We start from the raw sequence: 20,916 nt of genomic DNA on the forward strand, positions 1-20,916 counted from the left end.
TCCTCCAAACAGCACGACGGGTGAAGATTCAACAGGGTCCATTGATCAATGACAAATTGATTGCAACTGCACACACACACACACACACACACACACATACACACACACACACACACACACACACACACACACTGAAAATTAGGACCTTTTATTCAAATTCACCTTTCTTCCTGCCCACACAACCTCTGTCCTTTTTACAGTTAAAGTTGTGGCTGTGTTCGCCTCCGGCCAATCAGACAAATGATCATGTTAAATAATCAGAGTTGGTCAGCTAAGCTTTGCGTTTTCATGATGTGATTGATTGTTCCCTGGGGAACTGTACAGACATTGCTTCCCTGCTATGGTCCAAGGCAAAATGTTAACAAACTGGGTGGGGATGTTGTGAATTTCAATATTTGTAATAAATTGGAGAGAAAATTAACTTTTATTTGGATTTTGCTTTGGGATTAGCTTTAGCTGGCACCCTGTAGTACCTGTGCTTAATCTGCTGCAAGTAACCGATAGTTTTGTCCAGAGATGTCTTCAGAGCATCCTCACTGCTCTCTTGACGGAGTCCTCCTAACAGGTCATCCATTTGCATCTTCCATTTCTGATAGAATAAGAGCAAGCATGTTGGAAAAGGGAACCTGTCGTGCTCTCTCTCGGGCAAAAGTGTGAAGACCACGTCGACCTGTGACGGTGACTTACCTGTATGTAATTTGTTAACATAAATCCTTTAAGGTGCTATTAAAAACTTTGCCCGCTTCCTGATTTCTTAGAGGTTTTTTTCTTCATATTTGTGACAATTACACGTTTCTGATCATCAAATAAATTCTTATATTCCCAAACTTTTTTTACTTACTTTTTTTGTTTACATGAGATGAATTGCAGAATGGCAGATAGAGAGAAAATACTGTAAATCTTACTATCTTCAGGTTTTACACTCTTACATATACACACACAGTTACTGTCCCTCCATTTAGAAAGGCAGAGGCGTCACGGTGTGATTATTTTACGTGTAGTTGTTTTTTTCCTGGGTAATAATATTCAACATTGCTATCAAAACATTTTTCAAAAAATGCCTCTCTGTGCAAAATGGGTTCAAAACCATAAACAACTGTGGGATACTGTTTGTCCGTAATTTGGACAGGGGGAGTAAATTATGGCAGGATCAGCCTGATATTATTTGTATCCCACTGTAACTTTACTGTATAAAGAGCTAACATGTCCAAAATGTCAGGAGTAGTTAGTTATCACAAGTTTGTGAACTAAAAATCAAGAATGTGGGATACTGTTTGTCTGTGATTTGGAGAGTCCGGCGCCTGCTCCTGACACAGGGAAAACCAATTCTGCAGGGGAGACCTACCTTGGCACTTGTGCAGGTGAAGCCAAAGGGAAGATATGCTTCACCATATTTTCTAGTCTTTGGCTTGGAAGGAAGTTGGTTTAGAAACATATTTAGCGATGCCTCATCTCCTGCTTTGCGTTTGTGTGGGAGCCCCGTCGAAAACCTGTCCATTATGCTAGCAGTGTCCAAGCATTCTTTTTTTTTACTACTTGATTGTGTTTGTTGTTTTTATTTGACTTACCTGCTTGTGTTTTATTGCAACTCACTTGTAAGTGCTGCTGCTGTGAGCATCTGAGATCATTCAGGTCTTGTTGTAGTTTTTCATCTCTCCTCTCTAATCTTTGGCAATGTGTCTCCCACAGCAATGCTGCTGCTCGCATGACAACAAATACACTCCTACTTAGACTGAAAGCATGACGGGCCACAGAGTCACTGCTCACCTGCAGACAGACAAGCAGAAAGCATGAACGCGTAGATGCTCTGATACAGTGCACAGAAATAGTCTGAGGCAGGTTTACGTGACTGACATCTAAAGCGGCCAGCTGCTCTTCATCCTGACTCTGCTGTGCTCCAATCACTGTGAGAAGCTGTGAGTTGATGATGTCATTCACTTCCTCTTCTGACAATTCCAAAGATGAGAGCACTTCCTGTAGGATGACAGGTTAAAATTACAGGCCTGTATGCTGGAATGTAATCATTGCTACGATGATGTAGCTGCAGACAGCAGTCAGCTATTAACTAAAGGTATTTGAAAGCTGCTACATCAGAGCTAACCAAGCGCATTTACCTTACAGCGCTCCACCTCCGCCAGCCGATTCTGCCATGTCTGTTCAAAGCAGCAACGCAGCTGATGGAGAAGCTCAGTGTGGAAATGCTCTGAACACACAAATACAAACCTACATTTATCATCACCATAGTATAACTCAGACTTGTGCTTCTGCCAATTTACCACAAGCAGGATAACAGATGATTTGGATGACTTGGTAACATAGCTGCTTCATGAAGGTGATACAGTGATGTTTTCTGCTGTTCAAATAGTGATTTAAGTTTGTAAAGTGAAACTCATACTGTATCAGTAGTAGTGACTCCAGAGGACAGTTACCAGTTTGCTGATTGACATCTGTTAGTTGGTCAAACCAATCAGACACCAAAGCTTTGGAGCAGGTGGGTGGGACCAGAGAGCTGAAACACAAAGAGAATATGTGACTTGACAAGAACAACAAGGGGTGAAAACAAAAGAAATTACACTGAAACTGGACTGACTGGATCTCCAGGCAATGAAAAGATTATGATTTATGTTTGTTTATTTTCACCTGATCTTACCTGATCTTGTTAATGATGTCACGGCGCCGTTCAGTCAGATCTTGCTGGGTTAGTTTTATCTGCTGAACTGAGGCCAGCTGCTGATCCTCATTCCTGCTGCAGAGACCTCTACGACACAAATACTACTGATTATCAGCCAGTTCAAAAACTTACCATGGTATACAATTTGGAGTGATGCCTGATCTTTCAGTTGTAGGACTGACTGTCACAGCAGTTCTGAAACTGACCACAAATATAGAAAAATATTAGGAAATAAAAGCCCTCCAACTTGTCCAGGGTCTGGGAGTTAAAAAATTAAAGCTGCAGACATTACCTCAATGTCAGTTTGAGATAGTGTCCTTGTTAGACAAATGTTAGGCAAATTGGTCCTTGGTGAGTGGCCAAATAAAGAGTGATTCAGTCAACACCTATGGACAGAAGAAAATCAAGGTACCAGTGTACCATGTAGGGTTGCCCAACCCTGTAGCCAGGCCTCCAGACAGAGCTGTAAGAAGAGTGTCCGGTGGTGAGGTTCACCTTTAGTTCTTAAAGGCTTTGGATGTTGTAGGGCTGTCTTGGTTGACATGCACCTGCAACATTGCGTGGAGATCTGGGGCCATGCCTATGGATCGGCAGACTGTGGTTGTGATTCCCATCTTTGAGAAGGGGGACTGGAGGGTGTCCTCTAACTACGGGGGGATAATACTCATCAGCCTCTCTAGAAAGGTCTATGCCAGGGCACTGGAAAGGAAAGTTCATTCATTCGTCAATTCTCTGATACAGGAGGAACAATGTGGTTTTCATCGTGGACCCAGAACATACAACCAACTCTTTATCATCTTAAGGAGCTATGTGGGAGTTTGCCCAACCAATCTACATGGGTGAAGTGATCTGGGCACATTCCACTGTAAAGAGGCTGCAGGGCAGACTCAGGACACGCTGGAGAAATGATATCTCTGGATATAATGGATGGATGGATGAATGGATGGAATGGATGATAGTGTAAAGATAGTTATTTAAACATTTAACCCTGAAATGTCTCACAGTCTCTCAGTTTTCTTCATGATGAAATTACGGAAAATGTTCTGGTATCTGATTACCCAGACTGCCCTGTATTTATAATAAGTTCAATTTAATATTGTCAGCCACTTTTTGCCACCCCTTCTTTTTTATTTTCGTTGCTTTGGTGACAATGCCTGTAGTCTAAATCCCAGTCCTCCCCTAACAGGAATTCTTGCTTTGCTGAGGAGAATCTTCGTGCCCTGCCATTATTGATATATTCTGTAGTTAATGACCTCTAGAGTCATAAGAGGAGTTATTTTGGATTACCAAATTCAGCAATTCCAATCTAATTCTCTTCTGACTTTGGGAAAATGAACAAAGTGGATTAGAGTGTTGAACAAGCTAATCCTGAATCTTTTAAGCTTCTGGCTTCTTTAACTCACATCAATGTATAACATGGTGCTCCACTCACCTGAACTGATCTACAATTCTGTGGACCCTTTTCCTTCTCCAGTGACTCAGACAGTCCTCCCAGTGCCGACGAAGGATCGACTCCTTATGTAGATTTTCCTCCTGGAGGAGCAGCAGCAGTCGGGCAATGCTGCGACGGTTTGCTAGCAGAGACTGATTCAGCATCTGAGACAAACAGAGATATAGAAGTGCAATTTATCATTTTAGGTAGGTTAGAGGTCAGATGAGAGGTCACAGTGACTTACTGTAGCTTCAGTGTGGATCAGCCTGTGGATGTCAGATGGATGCAGGAAACTGATCTGCTCCAACACACGGTAGTACTTCCTGATAATAGCTCTGATCTATGAGAAAAAGAAAAACACATTGACTGAACTGCTCTTTTTCCAGAATGATTATACAGCATGTACATCTTTAATGTCTTAAACAAACAGGAAGTGGTGCACAAGTTTGAATTTTGGTTTGGTTTTTCTCCACAGCTGCTCAGCAGTATACGTACTGGCTGTTCTATTATTCTATCCACTTTGTGTACCAGTACCACCGAGGGCAAACCAGCCCCAGAGAATCAATTTTTTTTTTTTTTTTTTGTGCAGAAGAGTTTTTTTTTGTTTGCTGTACTCGTGCTGTCCTGCCATGGAAGCACAGCATGAGTGGAGGTCTCTTTTTTTCCTCTTGTACCTTCCCGTTGTTGTGTACATTTCAGTGTTTTTCTGCAACTCTACCGATCTCCGACTTGTAACCCCATGTGATGTCTGTGTTATGTGTGTAAGGTCGGGGGGGGGGGGGGGGTCCCATTTCACTGCAGGGCAACCTGCTTGTGACAAATAAAGCTTTGATTGATTGATTGAAACTACCACCACCATCAATGACAGCTGATAAAGTGTTCTTAGGATTGAAAGCCTCACTTCTACTACTCATCATGCCATCGTGGCCAAATAGTTCAATCTTTGTCTCTGACCATAAAACCTTTCTCTTGGGGACATTTGGCTCCTCCACATGAGCAGCTGCAAATTTCAGCCAAGATTAAAAGCGTCTGTTAAAGAGCAGGGCCTTCTTTCGTGATCAGCACTCTATTATTCCATGAAGATGTAAAACCCGGTTTTAAATCATTTTCCTCTTGTCTCAGGGTGATAGTTTGGGTCTTCTTCCAGACCTTGTTAAAGTCGTGATACATCTGAACAATTGTTTGAACTGATCATCTTAATATGTGCTCCAATGACTCCAAGAGACCTTCCCAACTTGTGTAAATGTACAATTCATAGATCAACCACTTCTTTACAAGGCTGTAAATGTAGAACCTTCAGCAGCACTTATTAAAAGACGTAAGTGAGTCTATGTATATATTTAAGCTTGTATCCATACTTGTGTCAATGTTAGGATTAGTTAAAATCCAAAACAAATTTAAACTTGTGGACCCAATTTCTGTTTTTAAGACATCAAAGCTGTTTTATAGTAATTCCACCATAGGAAAAAAATAGTTTAAAGAAATGTATTATGAAGATTTTAAGTATACTTCTGACCACAACTGTACAGTACTGCCCTCTATTGTTCAACCACTGACTGTGGGTGTCAAATGGTTTCTTTGGGTAAAATTTTTAAAGTGTCAGTGACGCTCAGTCTGACCTGGTCAGTACGTTGTTTTTCAGTTTCAGTCAGTTTGAGGTTAAGTTCTACGATAGTGGACTTCTTCAGCTTCACGTCTTCCTCTACCTCCTTCCAAAGACCGTGGATCTCCTGCACACACATGAAATTAACACTCTCAAAACCAATCACATTTCTCCAGCTCATAAGATATTATTTTCACACTCCACCAACCACACCAAGTCTAATTATTCTGAAGGTTTGGGGATTTTTAAAAAAAATCACAAGCTTCATCAGGCTGCGGGTTTAAAACTGTATTTGATCTTCTAAACTTTATGTCATGTGTACCTGCATACTGACATCTTCCAGATCTTCCAGCTGATTCATTCTGACTTTCAGGGTGTCCAATCTGAGATCCACCTCCTGCAGACTGGACAATAGCTCCTGACTGATGGCCTTCACCTGAGTCTCACACACCTGACACAATGACAGACAGTGGCCAATAATTTCACACAGAGTATGTATTGTGACACCACAGCATGTATTGCCCTCAGGTGCAGTGTAACTACGATGCATTGTACCTGAGACAGCTGGCTCAGGTCTGAATCCAGCTGTTTGAGAGCCTCTTGATGTTTTTGAATTTTTTTCTCTGTCAGACGTTCAATGATGTCAGAGCTGGGATGATCAACAACTAAAATAAAGAGAGAAGCTTCTGACTGTGATGTGAACATTGACATTTTAACTTAATGTTTCTGTTAGATTAGCTGATCTAGCTGCAAACATTCAGGTCTGAAAAATGAAACAAGCAAGTGCCAAAAACCCCACTCTGTAGTCTCTCTTCCTGTCCAAAAACAATTAAATCCCAGCTTTATAGTAGTAAAAAGCTTTTTTAAATGTTACAAAAAATTGCTTTGCCCTCTGTGAATAGTAACCTGGGCCTGCTGGGGGCTCAGCTTTGGTTGTGTTAAGGAATGGTGGGCAATGAGACGCCATGCATTCTAAAAAAGGTAAAAACAACAAGTGAACACAAGTAAACCTATCCATTGTCCACCCTGTATGTAGCCATGAATGCACATGACTTGACAGCACAGTTTTGGGCGAGTGGCACCCCAGACCCACTTTAGCTACGACCCTGTTGTATTGCATGTCTGTTGTAGAAGTAAAAGCACTACTAACCCACGGCATCTGGAAGTCTGCCAACATCATCTATGACATCATCATCATCATCATTGTGTTCCGCCTGCTGCCTTCTACTAAAGGAAAAAACAAAACATGTTTTGAGAGAGTGGATGCAGTACAGATATGTAACAGTGGTGTGTGTCTCTGTCCACCTGCTGGCTGTGCTGCAGTGTGTGTTGCTGTCCACAGCAGACAGACAATTTGTCCCGGTGTCTCTGCGTCCGGCTAGAAGAGATCTGGACAGCTGAGCCTGAAACACATGAGAACAAGAAACAGCTCAGTCACTGCTGCAACAGAATATGTCAGCCCTCGTCAGACATCTTGAGTTCTGCTGATCAGTGAGCCCAGGTTGTCAGTTTTACTCTTCAAGGAAGAAGGAAGGAAACAGTGAAGTGGTTCTGTATGAACACAGGAGGACGTGTGCACAGTCAGACTGTACACACCTCCTGCGCTCACAGTGCTCCTACTGCAGCATCAAATCCCACTGCTTGAGGCCTCTGTTTGTGATTTCTTACTGGGAAGGAGTCAGTAAGGTTTGTTTACCTCTGCTCCATGATTCAAAGTATGAAAGTGTCAGTTTTTTCTAAAACATGGTTAACCCTCATCAAATCAATGCATGCATGCAGCACACTTCAATCGTTATGTTCATATCTTTTCTTTTTGCAGTCTACAGTTCATGGGGCTTTTATCAATGGTCAATGGTAATTTTATTGTCCCCAATGGGAAATTGATTTGCAGTCTGTCCGTACACAGAGAGACAAAAACAAACCAACACCACAGCCCAAATTTTATCATCAACAAAGTGCAATGTGCAACGGCAACAAGCCTTATGGTTTAGTGTTGCTATAGCTGTAAATGTGTACTTCTTGGACTCCCAAATGCTCTGTGCTAATGAGAATTTCTTTTTCAAGTTTATGTATAATATTTAAAATGTAAAACTTAACCAGATATGGAGGGAAGAGTGAGTTCAATCTTCCCTCCATATCTGGTTCAGGCATGCAGCTGGAGCTCTGCAGCATCATTCACCAGTGTTGGTCAAGTTACTTTGAAAAAAGTAATCAGTAACTAATTACTGATTACTTCCCCCCCCAAAAAAGTAATCCCATTACTTCAGTGATTACTTATTTTCAAAAGTAATTAGTTACTTAGTTACTACTTACTTTTTAAAAACATGATTTACAACCTGAATAGGTGATAAAGCAATAGATCTTTCAGCCCTATTCTACTTTCTGCATAATCCATCATGTAAAATATAATCAAATGGAAAAAGTCTCTTTTTACATTTTTTTATTAGTTTTAATCTTTTAAGTTTATGCCAATTCTGAACAAATTTCCAGATAAAAACAAATATATACTATTATGTAAATTATTGTTTTTGGCAAGAAAATGTATTCTTTTCAATTGGATTAATGAAAAACCACCAACAATAACTCAGTGGTATAAAGAAATCTTTAGAGTTTTACCAATGGAAAGACTGAGTGCAAATTTAGTTGCCATTGAGATATTTTTTTGGATATATGGCGCCCGCTATTGGATTACTTACCTGATGATCTGAAGAAAACCATAGTGAGAGGGGCAGCCCCACTCCAATGGCGGGTTGAGTTTGTCAGGACAAATGTGTAAATGACTGGTAGACCGAATTGTATTAGTTTTTCGTTTACATGTCTCAGACTGCTTATTGTGTTTGTTTTTTTGTTTTGTTTTGTTTTTTTCTCTCTGTTGTTGTTGTGGTAATTGTTTTTGTCTTTTGTTGTCTTTTTTTGTTTGTTTGTTTTTTTGTATAAAGGAAAAAGTAAATAAAGATATGATGAAGAAAGAAAACCTGGATGGCCTCAAATTTTCTTACCTTCAACGAGGATAAAACTGAGGTAATTGTTTTTGGACCAAGCTGTAATTTCAATGCCCCAGATTTGGAATTATGTAACCTAACATGTGCTAACATATTCTTGGATAGCAAACTTACATTCAAGAAACAAATTAATTCAGCTGTCCAGCGGTCCTTTTTTTAAATTAAGGCTCCTATCCAAAGTGAGATCTTTTTTATCCTTTAGAAACTTGGAACGAGCAATTCATGCGTTTGTTTTATCTCAACTAGATTACTGCAATTCACCATATGTGGGTGTCAGTCAGTCCAGCTTGGCCCGGCTCCAACTTGTACAGAATGCTGCAGCTCGCCTTTTGACTCGTGTGAAGAAACACCAACATATTACTCCGGTGCTTGCTTCCCTTCATTGGCTTCCAGTACGTTTTAGAATTAAATTCAAAATCTTACTTTCGACTTATAAAGTGCTAAATGGCCAGGCACCGGACTTTTTGTCTGACCTATTGCAGCTTTATACGCCCTCTAGTGCCCTTCGATCAAGCCATCACCTGCTCCTTACCTTACATAAGTCTAGGATGGTTCATAGAGGAGATCGGGCACCGATTGTGGCACCGAAAATGTGGGATGATCTACCTCTCCACATTAGAAAGGCCCCAACTGTTACTCTTTTTAAATCGCATCTTAAAACATTTTTTTTTTTACTCTGGCTTTCGAAACTGTATGAGAGTTACCAATTATTTTATCCTAATTTTCTTTTAATTTTCTTACCTGTTGTTGTTGTTAATGTCATTGTTTAATTGTTATTTTGTACAGCACTTTGGTCAACTCCCTGTTGTTTTAAAATGTGCTTTATAAATAAATAAATGAAAATGAAATCTCTCGCGGCGTTCAGATAAAGTGTGACCTCAAACCCACCTGAGCGTCGAACAGCTGCCGGTAAACTTCCCCGCTCGGAACCGCGGTGCTCTCACACATGACGATGAGGCTTTCTGCAATCTTCAGTCCAGGCTGACAGAAACACTGTTTAATAACCTTTCTTTCTGTTGTCACACACACTAAACCATGTACCTGCTCGGGCTGAGCGTTTTTCCCGTCACCATGACAATGTAACTTGGACGAAAGCTGTGTGGCGTTCAGGGTCAACGGGAAAAATGTGCATTCTGTTTGCAGTTCCAAGAAATCAAACTTTTCTTACATTTTTACCACTTTCCTGGTGTGAAGGAGTAAAAACAAGATAAAACGCAAGTAGCACCGAAGCACCTAAAACAAGTATGGACAACCAAAGCGATAGACCGAGAAATACACAGCTTTCGTTATTTGGGCCAAGCGTCCCTTTAAATAAACATTGTCATAAACGGAAGCACCGAGACCTCGTCCATGTATCGAGATGGTTCCTCAAACTGCAGTAAAACAATAAAGTCCTAACATCCAGTCTGAGGTTCCTCAAAGAGCTCAGCTCCAGTTGACCTTTTCTTCAGACTGTGTCACTCATCAGTTCTGTATTTCATTTTTTTTTCACATTTATGTAAATTATTTGAAAATTGCTAGAAAGCATACCTACTGTAGCTGAAATACTACATGCTGTAGTTATTACTGTTCCAAAATGTAGCTGAAAGTGAACATAAAAAGCTGGAGAGTAAACTTTGCTAGTCTCCAAAGCCAGAGAGTGAAAAACAAAAGATCCTCTGACCCTCCACACCACCTCTCCATGGAATTGTGAAGAAAACACCTCCGATGACCTCTTGAGGCTGGCTCCAGAAGCGAGTCATACAGACTCCTGTTAAAATTAGGAGCTTTAAAGCGGAGCAGGAGCCTTACTGTCAGATATCCTGAGGTGGAGGAGAGTCACTCTATCAGGAGAGATCAGGAGCTCTGAAGAAAATATTGGATCACCTGTCAAAATCTGAAAATTCATCAGCGATAGAAGAAAACTGAAAAATCAGTGCAAGAGCTGATCATATTCTCTCCCTCAGTGATTAACTGTGCTTTATTGAACATTTGCTGCTAATTAAATAGAAAAATAAATCTTTTTGATTGATTAAATACTGAAAAAAGACAAAAATCCAATATGTTCTTCTGGGCAAAACAAACCAAAGTTTTATCCTGATTCTAATAATTTAACATCCACAACACTTCATACAAAAATCAAACTTTTAAGAAATTAAATAGGAATAACAAGAAACTGAGAGTTTTGAAAAATGTTTTATGACATCAAGCTCAATTTATAAATTCTTTAAATCCCACAGTAAAATGAATTTTAACAAAGTTCTTAAATCAAACTTCGCAAAAATGAAATCAGATTATTTTGGTTGCCTGTTCTGCTCATGCTTGGCTCAGTGTTTTTATTCTGGGTTTCCACTACAAGATCATCGTTTTTTTGTTTAATTTTATTTAAGTTCTTCCTTCTCAAAAAGACTGAGCCTCCCTGTTTCAACGGCTTCTGGAGGCCTCCTGAAGAGCAGCGCCTGTGCTGATGATCTGTACTGTCTGTAGTTTGTAGGCATTCTGTACCTGCTGCAGGTGACTATATAAATAAATTTGTGACAAGCTGACATTAGTTTGTGATGGAAGCCAAAAAAAGAAAAAGAAAAAAGGAAGCTGAAAACATAATCCAGAACTTTGGCTCGCAGGCATTACTTCTACACATCACTGTCATTATTTGAAACTTTTATCATGTTCATAATAAAGACAAGCCACACTGTAAATTACATATAGACAGAAGTAAAGAAGAAAAATCAGATTATGTACACTGCAACAAAAGTCATCAATAAAAAATATGGGTTATTGGGGTGTTTGAATGCCATGGAAAGTGACATTCAGACAAGAAAAAAGAAAAATAAACATTGTTAATAAATAATACCTATTTAATTTACCTTCAGTACCTAATTATTCAAAGTTAATTGTAATTTTTAATTAAGAATTTTTAAAAGCCATTAGTAAAGTTTTAATTGGTTTTATAATGTCAATAATTTGTGTTTAAAATAATGGTAATGATATCAATTATAATTTTATAGCATTTATGTTGCATTATGTATTCAATCATAGCAGATAAGATGCGCTAACTGCATTCTGCAGACATAATGATTTTGGTTTCCAGCAACATTCATCAAAATAGTAAAGTGAGACCAGTTTCAATTTCAAATCATATTTTAAACCAGGATCTCTCCCTAAAGCTAGTGAAAGAAACAAGAACAAAAACAACAACCTCCAGGTTCACAGCCGCTGATGTCAAACCTACTTATACAAAGTAAATACTGTATACTAAGCATCGCTTCATTATTTATAATAACAATTCAATTAATATGTAGCAAAGTCTAAATGAAGTATCAGCGTCTCGAATCTGAGATTTTCTCCGGCTTCCAGGTAGCACTTTTTGTATTGAACAAAACAAATCATTTCGACAAACACTGCAAGTTTCCTGATTTCAGAGCATGAAATGTTACAGTGAAAAAATTAACTTCTAGCCAACTTCAGATTCAATTGGAAACTGAAAGCTCTGTCAATTTTTAGAAATCTGAGCAGATTTGGATCCACTGTTTGGTCATGGTCTGGTCTTTCTGTGCTTTTCCTGAGTTGAAATCTTATTTAACAGGCGGAGAGTTCTTTTTGTCTTTGGGATCGTATCTCAGAGAGCAATGGCATGTAAAGTTAAAGCTTTCATGCTTTAACTTGGAAAGATTATTTAAAATAACTAGAAACCATATGATGTACAACTTTACATCTCTGCATCAACCCAACATACCGCATCTTCTCATCGCTCTTCTCACTGATCACATAACTACATACATCATAGACACTAGTTTAACTAGTGTGCTACCAGAAACAGTGCCAGTGCAGAGCCAATTCTGACTTGGTGAAAATCATGGCAGACCGAATCTGTAAGCTGCATTTGCCCTTCCCATAGTCACCAGCAGCAGTGGTTTCAACTTTGGACACAACAATTTTGTTAGGAACAAAGTTTTTAGCATCAGTAAGAGTCATTTCTTGTGGAATTGTCAACTATGGGAAAAGCAATAAATGTGTCCATTCCATAGACTGTATGTTAAAGTTGGACAAATCTTTATGAAAGTGCCTGAATTATTTCTAATGGCCAGGAGGGGGCGACTACTCTGGTTGCAAAAAGACTTCCAGTTGTGTAAAAATCAATAAGAAAATCACAAGTTGTCAGCCAATGAGCACGTGGCATTTGTTTTTGTGGGGGGTTTTTTCATCAAAATGCTCAGTTGAAGGCTTCACCAACCTAGAAGTGATGTCTCATTAGGTGCATCCATCTTCTACACCAGGTGAAAGCACCTTCTGTTTTGATACGCCTTAACTGTGGAATATCCCACCTCGTTATATCATAATTATGATCTCTCAATGATTTTAAAGGAAAATTTCCCGTGTTTAATGTGAAATATTAATACATATATTATAGTTATAAGGGGAATCCAGAAAAGTGTCTAGAAGTGACATGACCACCAGGGATAATAGAAAGTCAATGGATTTAAGTTATGTCAAGATGAAATAACCTTTGGCGATGCGCAGTGGGCGGGTCTGAGTTAAACTTTTCTCAACTTCAAGCTGAGCGTTTTAAATGACTGCCGGTGAATCCAAAGATGCTGCTAATTCACAAATGAAAGGGTGGTAAATACCTCAGCGACGTACCTAAGCAGCTTGAAGCTGGAACGTCTACTCGTGACCAATCGTCTGCTACAAAATTTCTAAATACTGCTTCCTCTGTCAACTCCCCTTAGGGCCAGATTTTCTAACGGTCTGCAGCAGCGCAAAACCCTCATTAGGTTCATCAGTTCGGCTCCTTTTGACTCAATAGGTTGTGCTGCTCTTGGTTCATTTCTCATTACTGAAATAAACTGGCTGGACCTAGTTTTTAAATGAGCGATGTTAACAAGTGAGATGCAGAATTTCCTCTCCCATCTCTGCACTTTTGCAAATGCAGCATCACACAATCTTGCATCCTTCAGTAAATCTGGCCTTCAGTTTTTAGGTTGACAGTTGTGATGTATTGTTGCTATTAAGTTTACATTTCTTTTCTTTAAGTCCTATTAGAAATTCTTGTATTAAAGATAAACAGCTATATGTTGTCTTAATTTGTCTGAAGTAAAACTTAAATGCTGCTTCTTAGAGTTGTTTTGGTGTTGCCATGTGGAGCACTTTGAGCTGCAGGTTGGTAAAAATATGCCATGCATTTAACGTTAAATACATTCATGGCGTCACATCAGTCAGAGTCGGTGATGTCGCTGCTGTCGTCGAGGTTACAGGCTATATAGTCTGTACTGTTGAGCTTTGACCTGAGGGCTCGCTTCCTGTTGGAAATAAGAACACAGTCATACTCACACTGTATGCATGTACAGATGTATAGAAATAAAGTTTTAAAAAGCCAGTACTAACCTGCGGTAAACAAAGTTTGAACGACCTCTAAAACAGACTTCTGCTTGCTCCTCCTCCTGTAGATGAACAGACAGGCTTTGAAGTCTCTTCCAAACACCATGAGTTAAATAAGCAGTGTGAATAAGGCACGTAGAAATTACCCATGATACAGTATTACTGGATTTGAAGCCAGGCTCTCCTGAAGAGTCATTCTGCTGCCGCTGAGCCTCGTCGTTCTCCCCCGACGTCCCGCTGCGAACCTCCTCACTGCTGCCTGTTCACACAAAACCACTGCACGTGACATCACCTCACATTAACCCGTGTCATCTCATCACATGACATGACTGACCTTTAGCAGTGCTCTTTGGAGGCTCCTCCTCTTCCTCGCTGCTCACACTCCTTTCACACTGAGGACAGAAGCCGGTGTTATTACCTCATCAATACTTCTGCTTCATAAAATCCCTCCTCCTCCAGCTCCTCCAGCTGCTCCTCACCTGATGAGAGTTGGAAGTGATTCTGCGGAGGCGTGTCCTCAGCTGTAGCTCCTCCCCCTGTGACCTCAGCAGCAGAAGCTCCAGCCTGTCCATTTGCTCAGTCAGCTTTCTGACCTGCTCCCTGTACTGGTCTTTCTCCTGCAGGAGTACCCGTGCCTCCTCATGCTTCTCTGACTGCGATGACAGCGCCTGAAGAACCGACCAGAGTTAACACCCACCAACATTCTGCCCCACCTCCCGTTCTTATCCCTTTTCCTTCTCAGGCTCCTCACCTTTTCTCTCTCCCTGATCACCTCTTCCAGCTGTCTCAGGGTTTGCTTGTTTTGTTGACGGTAGATCTTGGCATCTCCTTTCAGCTGAGCACAGCGCAGTTCCAGTTCCTCTTTCTCCTCCAAACTCTGAAAACAAACACATTCAGGCTTTCAAAACCAAGAATGAGATTCATACACACACATACAGCCTCCAGCAGTTGCACTTGATAGCTGACACATGACACACTCGAGGGATTCACATCAAATAGAAGCATGCATGTGGATTTCCTGCTACTCTTTGCTCCAATAAAACATCCTTTTACTGTGGCATGAGCAATGCTGCTGCTCAGAAACACCATGGTGCACATTCACTACTAACTAAACTCAACCTAAAACCACATATCGCTGAAAATATGACAAAAGTAATGATTCATCACAAGGAACATCTCAGAGATTACACTTATCTTGAAACGTTTAAAAGCCACTGAAGTTGTTTAAATATAACATCAGGATCATGCCCTGGGGCCTCGTCCCAGTGGGACATGCTCAGAAAACCTCGCACAGGAGGCGCCCAGGGGGCATCCTTGTCAAATGCCCGAACCACCTCAACAGGCTCATTTTGATGTGGAGGAGCAGCAAGTCTACTCTGAGCCCCTCCCGAATGGCCGAACTTCTCATCCTCTCTAAGGGAGAGGCCAGCCACCCTTCAGAGGAAGCCCATTTCCGCCGCTTGTATTCGCGATCTCGTTCTTTCGGTCACTACCCACAGCTCATGACCACACTCCACCCTCTAATCCAAATATGGTCACTTAAGGGTCCCAGAAAACTAAATGGAATCAGCCAAAATGCTAATATTACATGTGATACATTCTACAATTTAAATTTCCCTGAATGCATCATATTTATTTGCTTAAAGGGAGTGGCTTTGCATTCTGTTAGCCATGTGCTATAGTCTTGTTTGAAACTACCGGTGCTCCTCACCCTGGCTCTCTGCTCCTCTGTTTTGTGGAGTTCTCTCCTCAGTCTGAACACAGTGGAGAGGAGGTTCATCATAGGAGCTTTGCTCTCCTGCTTCTCCTGCTTCTCCTGCTTCTCCTGCTGCTGCTGCTTTGGTGCCTCCTCCTTCTTCTCCTGCTTTTTCTCCTCCTGTTTCTCCTCTTTCAGCTCCTCCACTTTATCTGGGTGGAAAAAGGTCTCAGTGGGCAAAGCTAGACTCTTGCTCTGAAATACACAAGTTAACACGTTAATCTAAGTGGTGTTTTTTAACCTTTAAACAGTTTTTAAGCTCTGCAAAAAGAACTGAAGTGTAGTCTGGGATAAGATGTGTGCGAAATACTTTTCACTACTAATCAGTTCATGTGGGATAACATATGAAAGGTGTTTGAATTGTTTGTTAAAGTGTAGCTGTGAAAATTGCCTTTAAAAGCAAGTCCAGTGCAACAAAATTGTAGTGAAAAGCAGATTCTAGGCAAAGCAGCAGAAACAGTCATGTGAAAGTTTTGGTCTTCACCAAACATTGCTCAGTGTGCTACGGCCGAACATCTCCACTTTGGTTGTTTCTATCCACAGGATGTGGTTGTGGTTTCTTCACATGCAACCTTGGAAACCTAAGCTGTGCTGCCATGCTTTCTCGTGGCAACCCTTCCAAACAAGCATTCATATTCAGTCTTTTTTTCTCATTGTATGGTCATGAATTTTAATATTTTCTTAGCTTTTCACAGGACTGCAAAGCCATGTGAAATCTTCCTCTTTCATGTGGCTGTAGTTATGTAATGTAACCTGCAGGCATGAGCTCAAACTAAAAACACTCAACAGTCAAAGCTGAATAATTCATACATAGCTGTAGTGAGGGTCAGATAAAAGGTAAAAGGGTGCTGGTGTGTGTTAGATATCCAGTACCTCCTGGAGTGGTCTCAGTGTTCGTCGCCTCAGCAGTCGAGTTTGGTTTTCTGCTCGCATCACTGTGTGTTTCAGGCGCTCTACCTACACACATAGAGGTCAGAGGTCAGGCTCTATCACTGTACGGGTCAGCAGCATGTCAGATGGACACACGTTAGCTGACCTCTATCTGCAGATCTCTGTTGGCCAGCAGGGCGTTGCTCTTCTCCTGGTTCAGACTGTTGATGTCAGCCATCAGACTGTAGTTGTGATCTCTGAGCTGCTTGACCTCCTCACTCAGCCGCTCCCGTTCATCTCGCACCTTCTGCACGCGCTCAGTCAGCTTCTTCAGCTCACGGTCTTTCAGCTGCTGCTGGCGAGACCACACCTCCTGAAGACAAGCACAAGAGAGAACACAGCGATTGAACATTCCGTTTTTTGTGTAATTTCCATCTCGCTCTGTTCCTCAGTAACCGTGTGGCTGAACCAACCTGATCCTTGGCAGCAGAGCAGGCCTGCTGGCGGCGCCTCCGCTCATCCTGCAGTGCCCTCTGCAGGCGGCTGAGCTCCGACATCAAGAACTGAGTGAGACCCGATTCTCCTGCAGTGTCTGAACACGCAATACACAGCTGATCAGAATCAATTTATAATCAGTACATGAAAATATCTGAACAGGCAAACAGTCAGGAAGACAGACCAATCAGGATGCTGAAGGTCTTGTTGGGTTCCTTCCCAGTGATCCGGCTATACAGTTGAGGATAATCCAGTTCCAGACTCTCCAGGAAAGCTGTGTAACCTTTGACTCCCGTTCGCTGCAAAATGTCCAGTAGGGCTCCTACAGATTAAAGGTTACAACAAAGGTCAGCGGATGCAAGACTCATTACGCTGATATATAATGGTGCTATCTATATAGGGACACCAAGGGTCAGCGAGTCACTGTGACCGTTTTGGCCACGTTGACATGTATAAGAACAACAACGGCAACCAAACACTTCTTTAAACATGAACGGGGCATAATCTAAGTGAGTATGGTCTGACCTCTGTGACTCAGATGTCACCATGAATATCTATATTTGGTGAGGTTATGCGCACTCTCTTGTTTTCTTTTTGGTTGTTTTTTTTAAATTAATTTTTGTTCATGATGACCTAAGTAAATGCTTACAGTTTCTTTTAACAGAAAAACTCTGGAAGTGGGTTTGCCAACTAACGTCAACAACACCCTGCCAAGGTGTAGAGGAACCACACTGTTACAACTTCCTAGTATTTTAGACCATTCTGACCACACGCAGCAGCCACTGAGTGAGAACTCTCTTTGTCTTGTTTCTAAGACATTTCTGATCTTGTCTCATACAGCTTTACTGATAGAAGTAAGCTAGGCTGATGGGAAGTCACTGAATTAGACCTCTCCGCCAGGAGACTTTTGTAATTTATGAATGTGTTTTGCTGACTCATCTTACTCATAGACAGTATAAAGGATGAACAGTGAAGATGTTTGCTTTCAGCTAAATTTTTCAAGTATTTACTTCTCCCCAGCAGTTACATGAACCCACATTTCAGATGAATTAATTAAACATTGCTGTGCTTTTTGTTTTTTTGTTTTTTTCCTCCTTGTGGATCAGGAGGTTCACGTGAAGGCCTTTCTGGACTAACTGAAAGGTTTGTACTGGCTTCAATCTGGTATGTTTAAAAGAAAAGAAAAAAAAACGTACCAACTTTACGCCTCCTGATGACGAGCGCCGGGTCATTGAAAAGCTGCTCTTCATCCTCAGCACTGATTACCTGATAAGGTAGACCACACATGAACCTATCACCACCTGAAAGGAAGGAAGAGGAGCAACAACCACAGGAGCAGAGAGGAGAGTAGCAAGAAGCAGCAAGAAGAAGAGGCAGGAGCAAGAGCATACCTGACACTGGCGGAGGTAGGGGGTGATTCTTGAAGGATCAATAGTTTTGATGAGCAGCATCCTGAAGTCATCCAGCTGGAGCCAACAGAGGTCATCCTCACTCACTCCATCCATCGTGCCGTTACACACTACACAACACACCACTGTGCACACTGAGGACTACACTGAGTACGCTGGTTACACTGGTCCCACACACCCGCTTCTCTCTATCTGCCTCTGATTTTCTGAACACGTCGTTGAGGTCACTTCTTGTTTTACTGTCAGTCTCCGCCTCATTTAACTGACTCTGAGCTGACTGATTCCAGCTCATCTGAATACACCAATCAGGTCACAGCTGTTTAGCACTGAGCTTTCTGATCAAGCTGACTGTCCACATTCTGCTTGGGTAATACTTTATAACATCAGTAATGCTCATAATGCTTTCCAACCTGCGTGTACAGAGCCACTTTAACATCATCTCATGGTCACTGTGTCTACTTTTATTCTATAATTTAAGACACTTTTTTATTATATTATTCTATTTAAGTTTATAAAACCATTTCATTAGATTAAAAAAACAATACTTTTACTTAGTAAGCTCCTTTAAATTTACTTTTTAAAAAACAAAAACAAAAACTGAGCTCTTTTCTTTTGAGTGACTTTTCTCTTATTGAGTTACACTCTATCAACCTTTTAAAATTTATTGACTTACTTTACCTGTCATGAGTGGTTAAAGTAGGATTTGGCTGATAAGGTTACCACAAGAGTGGATGTGTAGGTGCAATGTGGAGAAGTAAAGTAAAGCTTCCTGCATGCGTGCAAATGACCTGTTTTGCCTCACTTCGACATGAATGGATTTGATTAGACAATTACTCAGCACTTTACCACTGTTTGACTAAATGGATCCAAATTCTTATAATGTGGGAGGAAGCTGAGAGAGGAAGCAATGTGCACGCAGGTACACGGAGAAAGGGCCAAGATCTTCAGAGCTTCTTGTTGTGAAGTGACAGTGCACACTATCTGACCACCATGCAAGATAATGAGCATTGATCTTTTTTAATTAATCCCAAATTTCCCAACTTTTTAAATATAGTAATGTATCTTATCAAAATATCTTAATTGCTATTTGTTTAAAAAATAAAATAAAAAAATGCTGTTTAAAATCATTGGTTTTGTTATATACACACCACTGGTCAAAAGTTTTAGAAAATCCCAATTTTTCCAGTTTTTTATTAAAAATTATGCTGATTAATGTCTCATTGCACTCTGAAATGAAAGCATAATACAAATATGCAATTAGAGTGAAAAAAGAAATCATAGAATTAATTTATAGGCCAAAATGTATTCTAAACTTTTGACTCAAATTAGCCACCTGTGGCACACACTTTCTTTGCAAGTTTTCTGTAGGACAGACCTACATTTTTAGACGTGTTATGATGGTCTGTCTCGGTGTCTCTTCCATTGTTAATTCTTAGAAGTACATTTTTTTTGGGTAACCTTACTTTTTTTTAACCTCTGGCAGTTCACCTCTTACATTTGTACATAGCGGACTTGTTTCTGCACTCTTTTAAACAAATAGTCTATAAGTAGGTTAGCAGTTCATTTTCTGGCAGCTCCAATCTGTATGCCAAAGTATCCTTGGGCTGAACCCCGAGTTAGCCCTGATGTGTTGATCAGAGTGCGAATGTTAGATAGCAACAAGTGCTTTTTTCAATAAAGTCAGTGAACATTAATAATCATTTTTTAATTTGCCTTTTCCCCCCTCCTTGTAATAATTTAGTTTTCTGTTGTGAAAACCTGAGTCTTGACATCTACCACCCACCCAAACATTGCTGCAGACCAATCACTATTCTCTATGATAATGTGGCCCCCCTCAACATCTGCGGTCTCCCAAAGCCCCCCCGCTCCCCCACTGAGCAGAGGCTGGAGGACCACACTATTGAGCCCTTCTCTGGGCATGGGTCAAAGCTCTTTTGGAGACATGGGGGGGACCTATATGATATTAAATGGGTGGTTTTAATGTTAGCTTACGAGTGTGCATATAAAATTGTGTGTCCAAATCCTAAACCACATGACAAAAAAAGATTACAGATGGACAGAAGCTTTAGTTCTCTATAGTGTTAAATATGCAAAAGAGGAAGAAGTGAAGGATTAGAGAAGTCTGAAGGGGAATCACTCCCAGCCAACAGGAAGCATCATCTGACTGAAACAGGAAGTTGTGCCACAGCAGAATTCTCAGTCTTGAAATTTTACCAACACAAGGACATGTAAAAGAAGTAATGAAAGTCTAAGAGTCACAGCAGATTTCACAAACAGGAGGCAAAAAGACATGTCCTCACTGTCTCCAATAACAGGCACG

At 40.7% G+C, this 20,916-nt stretch overlaps 2 protein-coding genes across 2 annotated transcripts in view; both read right to left on the minus strand.

Moving 5' to 3' along the window:
- ccdc180 (coiled-coil domain containing 180) overlaps positions 1-9,912 on the minus strand; it is a gene marked incomplete in the record, with an annotated part of 24,103 nt that extends 14,191 nt beyond the window's left edge. Inside the window, 15 exon segments of the mRNA XM_005940095.3 lie at positions 1-66; positions 474-589; positions 1,594-1,767; positions 1,855-1,974; positions 2,115-2,203; positions 2,430-2,509; positions 2,651-2,758; positions 4,104-4,267; positions 4,348-4,443; positions 5,723-5,833; positions 6,029-6,157; positions 6,262-6,371; positions 6,857-6,933; positions 7,012-7,109; positions 9,597-9,912. Of these exon segments, the coding sequence (XP_005940157.2) occupies positions 1-66; positions 474-589; positions 1,594-1,767; positions 1,855-1,974; positions 2,115-2,203; positions 2,430-2,509; positions 2,651-2,758; positions 4,104-4,267; positions 4,348-4,443; positions 5,723-5,833; positions 6,029-6,157; positions 6,262-6,371; positions 6,857-6,933; positions 7,012-7,109; positions 9,597-9,656 (1,598 nt within the window).
- A 3,000-nt stretch (positions 9,913-12,912) lies between these two features.
- Positions 12,913-18,827, minus strand: card9 (caspase recruitment domain family, member 9). The gene is made up of 13 exons (XM_014339328.2): positions 18,579-18,827; positions 18,384-18,453; positions 17,372-17,509; positions 17,166-17,284; positions 16,859-17,065; positions 16,696-16,779; positions 15,778-16,017; positions 14,818-14,943; positions 14,546-14,734; positions 14,401-14,458; positions 14,213-14,325; positions 14,073-14,128; positions 12,913-13,987 (listed from the first exon to the last, which is right to left on the minus strand). Exons 1-13 carry the CDS (start codon positions 18,690-18,692, stop codon positions 13,900-13,902), a joined length of 1,602 nt encoding a protein of 533 aa, XP_014194814.1. The 5' UTR covers positions 18,693-18,827; the 3' UTR covers positions 12,913-13,899.
- Positions 18,828-20,916: the final 2,089 nt, after the last annotated feature.

The sequence above is a fragment of the Haplochromis burtoni genome, unplaced genomic scaffold, assembly GCF_018398535.1.
Source record: "Haplochromis burtoni strain Fernald_Lab_line unplaced genomic scaffold, NCSU_Asbu1 Contig_286, whole genome shotgun sequence".
Classification (NCBI taxonomy): Eukaryota; Metazoa; Chordata; class Actinopteri; order Cichliformes; family Cichlidae; genus Haplochromis; species Haplochromis burtoni.

Coding starts and splice junctions, on each gene's coding strand:
- card9 (XM_014339328.2), bottom strand. CDS start 18,692: ATGGATGGAGTGAGTGAGGATGACCTCTGTTGGCTCCAGCTGGATGAC. Junction 16,780..16,858: donor ACAGAGATCTGCAGATAGAG/GTCAGCTAACGT, acceptor CTATGTGTGTAG/GTAGAGCGCCTGAAACACAC. Junction 14,129..14,212: donor CCAGTAATACTGTATCATGG/GTAATTTCTACG, acceptor GTTCATCTACAG/GAGGAGGAGCAAGCAGAAGT.